Source organism: Chelonoidis abingdonii, chromosome 15, assembly GCF_003597395.2.
Source record: "Chelonoidis abingdonii isolate Lonesome George chromosome 15, CheloAbing_2.0, whole genome shotgun sequence".
NCBI lineage: Eukaryota > Metazoa > Chordata > Testudines > Testudinidae > Chelonoidis > Chelonoidis abingdonii.
The window spans coordinates 44,367,644-44,379,068 of NC_133783.1; the positions used below are offsets into that span (position 1 = coordinate 44,367,644).

The 11,425-nt window shown below is 41.2% G+C and overlaps 1 protein-coding gene across 1 annotated transcript in view; it reads right to left on the reverse strand.

Moving 5' to 3' along the window:
- Positions 1-11,425, reverse strand: part of LOC116827244 (erythroid differentiation-related factor 1-like) — a 60,150-nt gene that overhangs the window by 5,974 nt on the left and 42,751 nt on the right. Inside the window, exons 21-25 of the mRNA XM_075072675.1 lie at positions 10,023-10,246; positions 6,503-6,661; positions 5,998-6,147; positions 1,615-1,768; positions 694-809 (exon numbers count right to left, since the gene is read on the reverse strand). Coding sequence (XP_074928776.1) covers positions 694-809; positions 1,615-1,768; positions 5,998-6,147; positions 6,503-6,661; positions 10,023-10,246 — 803 coding nt within the window. The remainder of the gene's footprint in view (positions 1-693; positions 810-1,614; positions 1,769-5,997; positions 6,148-6,502; positions 6,662-10,022; positions 10,247-11,425) is intronic.

Here is an 11,425-nt window from a genome sequence, read left to right on the forward strand (position 1 = left end):
CTGACTGCCCCCTCCTGGGACCCACCCCCTATCTAACCCCCCCATCATCTCCCTGTCCCCTCTCATACCCTGCACAGGCCTTCATGGGACTACCCACACCTATCCATCCCCCTCCCCCCATTCCATGTCCTCTGACTGCCCCCCCCGAACCTCTGCCCATCCAACCCCCCTACACACTCCCTGTCCCGTGACTGCCCCCTGGACCCCGTGCCCCTTATCCAAACTCTCCCCCCCCCCCCCTCAGCCAAGCCCCCTTACCATGCTGCACTGCCCTGCAGGAGCGTGCAGCCCCCACCGCCCACGAGCACTGCCCATGTGGCAGCATGGCTGTGGGGGAGGGTGGGATAGCAGGAGAGGGGGGCCGAGGACTAGCCTCCCCAGCAGGAGCTCAAGGGCCGGGCAGGATGGTCCCACGGGCCCGACGTGGCCTGCGGGCCGTAGTTTGCCCACCTCTGCTATAGAAGGAACACATCAATTAGAACTGGTCAGAGACGGGTATTTCTGGCATCTATATCTATATATGCATGCTTATCCAGACACAATGAAGAGAATTTAACAAAATCCTGAAGATGAACATTTAAAGAATAGTTCAATTACAATTTAAAAACCAGTATTTTATTCCCAAATGAAAAGATAAGTGACTACACAAGGTGTAAAGCAACAGATAATCAGACCAGTTTTCCTTTTGCTTACCTGTTCACATTCAGCTAAAAGCTCCTTTCTGATCAGCTGAAATGCACACTGGGTCTTTATCAATATGTCTAGAGCCCCAGACAGAGTCTTTAATTTCCCAGCACTACTGTTTTGACCTAAAATTAGAAAGACATGAGCTCTGGACTAATACAGCTACTGTCATGCAAGGATCTCAGTGTGTCTTACAAAGGTGTTATTATTTGTATTACTGCGTGTCATGACCCAGGGTCCCACAGTACCAGGCGCTGTACACACACAGTACAGACAGCCCCGCTCGAAGGAGCTTACAGTCCAAAGTATAAGACAAGAGATAGATAGATACAGACAGGGGAGTACAAGTACACAATATTACAAGACTGGTCAGCAAGACAGGCAGTGGTCTCAGCATTCTAGCAGCCTAGCTGTTGTCAAGGGATGGGCAGGCATTGTGGAAAGAGGAGACTACTAAGGAGGCATTTTAAAAGGTGGATAATACTTATGGGGAGTGCCTCCCAAATGAATGGGGACAGCACAGGAGAAAGCACAAAAGGTGCTTGTTTGAAAATTTCACAAGTGGGCAATGGACTAAAATAGGTCTTTCCCAGAAGTGTGGTTGTGTCCCAAAGCAGCAGATTATTCCTATCTCAAGAAAATGGGGAAATAGACAGTAACAATTTTAGGGCAGTTGTGGCCATATTGGTCCCAGGATATTAGAAAGAAAAGGTGGTTAAGGAATATTGTTTACTGTACCATCTTCCATTGGAAAAAGAGAGAAAACTTCTGAGCTTCCACAGTCGTCTTCTTCAGGTCTGGGCTTGAAAGCTTGTCTCCTTCACCAACAGATGGTCCAGTAAAAGATATTACTGTACCCACCCTGTCTCAGTAACAATTTTACTCCTTTTTGAGATTTCCCAGACATTCTTTATTTGTAGTACAACTTACTTGCCATTTGAAACTCTGAAAATGCTACTCTTTCCAACTGCACACGAAGGAGTTCACAGGGTGCATCCTTTAAGAGTTGAAAAAGCTTCACTGCTTTACTGTAATGAAGTTCAGCTAGTACTCGATGCTGTTTCCTTAGATGCTCATCGCCAACCTGTAACAGAAGTACATTATGTAGAAAGTGTTTAGGCATTCATGTAACAGATGTGGTCAAAAAACTGCCTATGGGGGCAGGGCACAGCCACAATCACTCTTCAGTTCAATCCACAATTGTGAAATTTGGGAGGGGTGAGGGGGAGAAAAATGCAGTCAGCAATTTCCCAGGAAAGCTAGTTTAAGACAGTGCGCTGGTTAATACCTATTGAAACCGGAAAAATACAATTATTCTTAGAATATACTAGCTGAAAATACTGAAAAATACCTAGCTATTTGATAATAGTTTTGCAGGAACGTAGTCTATCATTTCAATTAAAGGAAATAAAACAAAAACAGCATCAATCTAAAGTTGTATGCTATTGTCTCTGTTACCTCAAACAAAAGCCTTCTGAATATGAGAATTCCCCATTTTTGTCCGGCAATGAAAAATCATATGTTTGTTTAGCAAATTAAGAAGGGGAATTCCCAGATTCAGAAATTTCAGTTTGTTTGAGATAAACTGTCCAGTCTAGTACTCTGTCTCTTGATGTGACTGGCTGGAGTACATCCGCTTCACCTGAACTCAGTGAGGACTCACCTCAGAATATTCCAACAGGAGCAAAGATGGACGACTTCTTGACCCAATTCATGGCTATTTTGAGAAAGTTCATGCAGATGGCAAAGAGAGTCTTAGATACAGAAACTAAAAAGTGCCTAGAAAGGCAGACAATATGATGAAACATTACGGCAAAACGCAGTTGAAAGAATAAAGACACCAGAACCACTGACTTTGCCTGAAACGTATGCAAGTATCAGATTGAGACTGAGGATGAAAGTACTAATAGAACTACACCGCTATTGCCAAGTACATCCAAAGAAAGCCAGATCCAGGTCGTCCAAAGACAACGAGGATGAAAGATCACTTCTTTAAATCACATATGGATATGTGCGAAACAAAACACTCTTTCAAAACCCAAACAAAGGAAACATGAAAATCTATCTTTTTTTTAAATGGTTATACGTAACAGGAAACACATCGCTCCTGGTAGGACAGAAACCTGCTCAGACTCTGCCAGCTGGTAGCAATGTTATGTAGTTTGTTTATGTTCTGTCCACCAACATCTTTATAGTTCTATGCAGCAATGCCATTTACAGTGTCCTTTGTATCTCAATCCCTTATCTCAGGGTTTGAGAAGAGCAGACATCCAACTTCTCTGAGATTTCCATCAGTCTAGGCTCAGCTATCCCTGTTCCTCTCCTCTTCCTTCCCCCCTTACTTAGCATTTCCTTCTTGTCTCTTTTTACCAATTTTTAGCTGGTGCGCTAATTAATTCTTCAGCTCCCCCATGCCTCCCCACATTAATAGGTGCCAAAGGGATCAGAGAGCTGGCTCATCTGCTAGCGCCCAGCACTCTATCACACTGTAGTATTTCCTTTTCTGTTGCTGACCAAATCAACTTTTCAAGGAATGATCAGCTGTCTCAGGCCAGGCTACAAAGCACTCAATCGAAAGCAAGTAGCAGATGAACTGTTAGACACAGTTACTGATGACTTGAGTGTGGAAACACTCAATGCAATACATGAAAAAGCAGTTCCATTATTACAAGATAGCTGGAGTAATGTGCACAATGACCTAGTGATAGCTAACTGTGCAGATAGGGAATACTGCTGTCTCTGTGTCAGCAGTTGATAGTGGAAGCAATAAGACTGGAAAGTGCTGTGTGACATTGACAAGAGAAGCCAAGGCATTAGCAAATGAACTGCACGATTGTGATGCTAAGAACTACTTGACAGACACAGAAAAAGATGCAAAGTATGGGAAGCAATTTGGAACAAGATGACGACATATGGGTTATGTTCTGATGTGCATCACAATAGCTAAATCTACTTGACAAGACTTTCATCAAAAGCAGTTGGGGTAAGTGTTGTAGATTTACAAAAAACATTGTAATCACCAGCAGCCTGTAGCCTAGTTAAAAAAAGGCCAAGAATCTGTAAAACCCCAAATTCCTGGTGACACATGATGGAACAGTCAAACAACATGCCTGGAAACACATTAAAAACTGGCTGCATTATTTCAGGATTGTGAGTGATTATGAGGCCGAATGTGAAGACAAAGTGCTCAGTATAATTAATAATCAAGGAATTTACCAAGAAGCAAAGAACTCAGTCAACTGAAACCAGCTGCTCTGGCACTTGACAAATCCCAAAGAGACATATCAACAATTGCTGTTGTATGTGAAACATTACTTGATTTACTGATGAAGGAAGATCTTGCACCACACAAAGCAAAATTACAAGAGAGACTGCATGAGGCAATTACTCCTGCACACATCCTGCCCATCCTCCTTCATCCAAAATACACAGGAAAGAAATGCTCAGATGAACAAGAAGAAATCGCAAAGCAGTGGCTGCTCAACTAAAAATCACAATTTTCTCCCTTTATTTGCAATTAAAGCAGAAGCTCCAAATCCAAAAATAAATGTTCTCATCCATTATCAAGGAAAAATTTCAGCTGTAAAAAAAAAAAGGTGGAAAAATCTGAAGAATGCTGATAATCCAACTGACTTCAAAGCACGAGTGGTGCTATTGCATTAGCGTCCAGCACGTTCGGAAAGTTTAGGACAAAATCTTTTCAAACTTTGGATACATCCATTCAAAACTGAGCCATAGGCTTGGTCTATCCACTACACCAGAGTTGGTCTTCAGAATGCTGCGTGGCCAAACAGACCTGGACTAGTAGCCTCCAACTCTGCATGCTTCTGACTGCTTAATGTTTCAAGCCTACAACTCCACATTGTTGTTGTTTTCATATAATGAAGTGTTTTTGACTTTTGTTTATATAATACTGAAAAAATGAAATGAGTCATGACATTTAACTTCTTTGAGAAAACGTCAAACCAAAAGTATACAGACATTCCCATGTTCGATATTATAATTTTTATATTATATATATATATATATATATAATGTTCACTGAAGATGTGTGTACAATCCTAAATTAATCTCTGAATCTACTGTCTTATGTAACCACAATTTGAATCCATATGTAAAACAGTGTAATGTGTGTGCAAAAGCAAAATTTAGAAAGCAACAAGCACTTTTTAAACCACCATCTCTTTATAAGAAAATGACCCACAACTATGAATACCGACCTTCAGCAAAAAAAAAAAATTCAGATGAATGCCATGGAAGGCGAAGAACTGCCAGTCTTCAAAGAGAACAGAATGTGTTTTATTAAACATTTATGTTGCGGTAATGCCAGAGGCCATGTTCAGGTTGGGCCTCACTGTATTAGGCAGTATGCAAACACAGTGACAGCCCTTGCTTAAAAGAGCTCATAAAATCCACTTCAGATTACAATCATTAAAAATATCACACGTGTATACATATACTGTATACTCTCTATTATCTGACTAGCATGGAAGGCACGGAATTTATTAGGATAATCAGGTGTTCAGATAATCGAGAGATCAGGAGTCATTCAGCAGCGAGGCGGCCTCCCCTGTAACCGGGGGCTCCTCCTCCTCCTCCTCCTCAGTCTTACCCTGGATTTTCTGCTCTACCCAGCTCACTCACTTCCATAACAGCATGGCTGCAGAGGACTGTCTGGACTGTCACTTATACGAGATCCCTACATTCACCAGATGTGGGGCAAAACAGAGTCCCCCTACCCCAACCAGGACTGCTCTCCCTTCCAAGACCACAACTTCCCCCTACCACATCTTGTGTCTGCAGTGATTGGCTGTGGCAAGACAGGAAACCTTCTATAGCTCTGCTGTCATGTCCCTGCTGACACTCCCGTGACAGGGGCTGCAGAGTACAATTCAGCAGTAGGGGAGCCTCCCTCATGGCCAGGCTCATCATCCTCCTCACGATCCTGGCCAGGAGTTTCTGCTCTATTATCTGAAATGCCGCATTATCCAAATCCCTTCTTGTCCCCCAGAATGAGATACATGTGGAACAAAGAAGGGATTCAATAATGCAGGTGTTCAGATAATAAAGTTTCAGATAAACAGGAGTATAATGTAAACACACTGTATTTATATTTTTATATATACACACACACACACACACGTCGCACTCCTTGTCAATACCCAGCCCAAGCCAGGGAAGCTAGTGAGTGGACCAAATTTGATGATGAATCCTGGTTGCGTGCCACCTGAGACATGTTGCGCATATGCTAAGAAGATACAGAGCATAAATTACAGCACACAAGAAAAAAATCCCAAAATTCTGGACTATTACCTGGTTTCTCAAGCAACTATGATACATGGAAGCCAGTCTGTGATGAATAGTTGCAGCCCGATACTGGCAGAGAGGTTGTCGTGCAGACTCTGTATCAATATCACAGTATTTCAAAGATTTCATCATGGCCTCACTAACTTCCTTCTCTATCTGCAAAAACAAGGTATCATGATTCAGTGTCAAAACATTTACTTTGAAATAATGAAGACCCAATATGAAAGAACAGGTTGTACATATTTACAAAGCAGTTTATATTTTAGTTTCTACAAAAGAAAAAGAGAGATATGACATTAAGAGTCACCGTAAATGGTTATAATGTGCCATATTCTGTTAGCTGCTACGCAACAGTTTTTATCCTATAAAGATTTACAAATTATGTACGCACTTTGGCTCAGAACAGGAGTTCTCTACCATTCTGCTTGTTCTTAAAAAGAACACAACACAAAAACAAAAAACTGAAGCATGTTTGTTTCAGTGGATGTTGTTATAAATCCTCTTTCATTACCTGTTCCTGAGCCTTTCTAGATAATGGTGCATAATCCTGCTGCAAAGTTGCCATAGTGAAATAGGTAGTGGACAGTTCCCAGTTCACAGAATCCCAAACAGCTGGATGCATCTCTCTTTTGCCCAGTGATCTTAAAGCCCTCAGATAGTAATCAATAGCCTATAGAATATAATAAATGTGTAGTAAAGCAGTAGTTATTGACACAGGTTTATAGCATAGTAAGTGGTAATAATCCAGTATCCTCTACTCATTCTAATACGGAAGCATTTCACAACTCATCTGGACATTTTCTTAGCATTTTCCTCAGAATCACTTCTGTAATCTATTTAAATCATGCATCTCCTACATCTAACAACTTGCAATACCATGCAAATACAAAATTGGAGTTTAATTCAGACTGAAAATATACAACACAAATTATGTTTACATTATAGCGTGTAGGTATGGAAATACAAGCAAAATTAAGCAATAAGGATGAAATCCTTATCTCTTGTGTAGAAGGGAGAGCTTGGTACAAGGGAGATACACAAGGGCAGGGACAGAATCCACCCAATCCTGGAAGCAGAGTACATTATACAATAAGCAGCTAGCCCCCACAAACATGAGAAATGCGGTGTACTTTAGACACTCCCTAGCCATGGTCCATCCAGCTTCCCTGTCCACACACAAGCCTACCTCCAACATGATACTGCAAAGACACTGCTGCAGAGCCAAGCTCCATGTACAGGAGACTGCAAAGGCTCTCTCATTCTTTTTCCTGCACAAATGAACTGTCCAATTTGGATATTTTGAGCCCGCAGAGGGTCAGGAAGATTTCTGCCCAAGACCTAACACATTGAGGTCTTGTTTATACAGATACTAAAGATTCCATAGCATTATTCATAAGACCTGGGGGGTTTGGTCCCAGTGTTCAGGTCAAAAAGATCCCTCTATCTTAAAAAGTGCTGTCAAATTCTACTTTAACAGTATATCAGTGGCCTTTATGTACTTTAGGAAGCCCTGAGAATCCTTCTGAATTAAAAGTGCTACTTAAATGTATGTTATTTTCTTCTGAGACCTTTACCAAATCAGTCAGCAATGAGATGGAAAAGAGTGAACGTCCCCAATTTCTCCTAGTAGCTTAGTGATCTGTCCAATCATTAAATGAATGATGCAAAATCTAAAAAGGACAATATTTAACTTTAACAAGGGTAATCTTCAAGTTCATTGGTTATAGTGTTTCCATCAGATATATTCACAATTTTTGCTCTCCTTTAACTGAGGCACTAAACTCCATTAAGGACAGTTTTATAGCTAATCTGAAAACTCAATTTTGAATGTTTAAAATATAAAATTATATGGTTCCTAAGAGACAAAAAACTTGTTTTTAAAAAACAAAACAAGAGTTTAATGTTAGTTTAAGGTTGTATGTTAAATACCACTTTCCAAGTCCCATTACTACTGCCATATGTAACCATTCAAAAACACTGCACAAGAGACATTATAGGCTTGGGACAAACAGAAATACATATGTTGAGAAATTTCAAAATTATTTACCTCTGATAAATTATGCGTATAGTAGCTCCTCACTTAGGGTCGTTCCAGTTAACATTGTTTCGTTGTTGTGTTGCTGATCAATTAGGGAACATGCTCATTTAAAGTTGTGCAATGCTCCCTTATAACGTCCTTTGGCAGCTGCATGCTTTGTCCACTGCTTGCAGGAAGAGAAGCCTGTTGCAGCTAGCTGGTGGGGGCTTGTAACCAGGGTGGACCAGCAGCCCCCCCGATCAGCTCCCCTTATCAGCTCCCCGCTCCCCTATATTCCCTGTTGTGCAGCTGCCCAGCAGGCTAGCAATTGCAGGCAGTTCAGTTGTCCCTCCCATCACTGCCATGTGCTGCTCCTGCCCTCTGCCTTGGGGCTGCTCTCAGACTCCTGCTTGCTGTGCAGTGTTGGTGGAGGAGGGCACTAATGTCAGGGTCTTCCCCTCCCCCTTGCTCCTGCACCCCGCTTACCCCTTCTCCATATAGAGAAGGGAGGGGACATAGAGGGAGAGACAGACAGTTTGGGGCAGCAGCTGCTGTCTCAACCTCCTGATCCACTTAAAAAGACAATGCACTTAAGAGTGGTCAGCTTACTTAAAGGGGCAGTGTGCATATCTCTCTCTCTCTTTCTCTCTCTCTCGGCGTCTCTGTCTCTGTCTGCCATGCTGTCTCACCTCCCTCCATTCATACTGCCTTGCAGAGTGTGAGGCTACATTAACAATAATGTGTTAATCCTTGAGGGCTCAGCCGAGTGCTAGTTCATCATTTAGCAGCAAGGCATTCCCTGGGAAATATCCCTCCCTCTTCCCCCTCTAACTTCACGACCTCAACCAAGCTTCACAATCATCATAGCTGTGAACAGTATTAAAATGTTTGTTTTAAATGTATCCTGTGTGTATATCTGTATACTATATAGTTTTTTTGCCTGGTGAAAAAAAAATTTCCCTGGAACCAACCCCCAATCCCCTTTTACATTAATTCTTATGGGGAAATTGGATCACTTAACATCGTTTTGCTTGAAGTCACATTTTTCAGGAACATAACTACAACGTTAAGTGAGGAGTTACTGTATATCATAAGGTAAGCAAGGTAACAGCAATCTTTTTAAAGATGATCAGATCTGGAATAAGTACTACTAATCAAAATACTAAGGGTCTGATTTTCTAAACTTGGGCATGACACTTCATGCTTAATTTGAATGTGCAATTACACATGTAAATGGCTATGTGTAAGTGACTGTGCGCACATATTGAAATCAGCACATTGTTTCACGGAAATTGCACTCACAAATTAAGTGTGCATTTGTGAGAGCAACTGCCTGCTTGGTGGGGGAAGGAGAGGGGGAAAAAAAAATTCTACCATCAACTTTAGTTTTTGTAACTGACAAAACACAACTTATTTTTCATAGCGAGCTCTTTCTTTACAAAGGTATGTTTATTCTTGGTATTTTCCTATACAGTTTAATAATATTTTGTAACTTTGTGCACTGATTTCATATTAATTGAGTTTCTACATTTAAAACTGTACTTGAAATAGTCATAACATTTCTGCCATTTCAAAGTGCTTAGAAATCAGTGTGTCTAAATCCAAAGGTAAAACCCCACAATCAGAGGCAGATTATGGATTTGTGGGGCCCTGGGCCAGAGCAAGTGGGGGCCCCTCCCCACAGTCCCCCCACACACCTTAGCGCTCCTGCCACACGGAGGTGGGATCGGAGCACGGGCTTGCCCCCCACATCCCAACCCCTCTCCCTGGCAGAAGCGCCAGGTGGGCAGAGCAGATCAGGGCATGCCCAATTGACCATGGCCCCTAGCCACGGGCCCAGTGGCTAATCCACCACTGCCCACAATAAAGATTAGTTTGAAAATGCTGAACTACAGCAAGTGATCCATCCAGAGAAATGTATTTTATGCACATACTTAGTGGGAAAAATCACCGCAAAATAGCAAGGCCCATTCTTTTAAGCGAGGAACTGCAATCTGATCAACAAGCCTTTTACCTTATTATAGTAAAGGGCCTCTTCTGGGGAAAATTCTCGCTTGAAATCTCCTCCAGCAGCACAATGTGCTTGAGCACAAATTCGCATCAGTCTTCCAGTGTTACATAAAAGGAGGGCAGAATTGGTTGCATCATCAATTGACTCAAAATTATGAATCCCTTCTTCAAAGCAAGAGAAGCTTTTCTTCCACAGTTGCTGCTCTGCTGTAGATACACTTTTGCTCACTAGATCAAAGGGGAGGAGAAAAAAAAAAAAAAAAGGAGGTCTTACAATTTCATTCAAGCTTCTTAAAGATTTTTAAACCATCAACATCTATATTAAGTTATTGTTCTCATGTTTCTATATAGTGTTAAATTCCAGAAAAGAATATAAGTCAAGACTGAATACTTAATCGTTCACCAAGAGTGCTCAGTCTTGGCCAGAGCAAAGTAAAAATTAATCCATTATCTTTTGGCAACTAGTGATGATGTATGCTTTGTGGTTAGTGTCGTAAAGAGGTTGAAATTTTGAATAAGCCAACAAACGGTACCCTGAACTATATTGCTGAAAACAGTCAATGCCTTCTGATAACATTACGTCAAAAACCACTGAAAGGTAACAGAGAGCTGGTAAGACAAAGACCATCATTAAAAAGACAATTAATTTACTCAATTACCTCAAAGATACTTAAAGTAGGGAAGTAGTAGTAAGTAGATAAAAGTAACTCAGATACTACGCTACGAAGTAACCAAGAGTAAATTATTTAACAATCAATTGCTCAAAGTTTAACATTAAGGTTTGATTTCAGCTAACTACTATTCTGTTAAAGAAAAAGAAAGGACAGAAAAGTAATTATCATATCAGAAATTTGGCAATAATATCCTACAATAATAGCTTGCCATTTTGGGGGCATTTTTGCGAGAAGAATTGTGCTAATATTCTCTGATTTTTTCCAAGGAATTACAACTACTATAAAAATTTTCCAGAGTCTTATATTCCATATTTTAGTACAGACTAAGGTGTTCACATGTAAGTCAGAGTACCCTGAAAAACACTGCTTATAATGGAAGCACTAATATACCATTAACTACAGGAGAGAGTATCTGTTACAAAGAAGTTCTTTGAAATTCCCATTATTCCTGGAACGAAGAGTTCAGGAGGCATCTTTCAAACACTGCTGCTGAAGATGAGGGTACGTCTACACTGCACGATTATTTCGAATTAGCTTAAACCGATATTACAAAACAGATCTAATAAAATCGGTTTAGCGCGTCCACAGTGGGATCACGAAATCGATTGTTTGCGTCCATGATCCAAAGCTACCATCGATTTCAGGAGCGGTGCACTGTGGGTAGCTGTTCCCCAGCTATCCCATAGTTCCCACTTCCGTGTTGAGAGCACAGTGCCTGATGGGGCAGAAAACA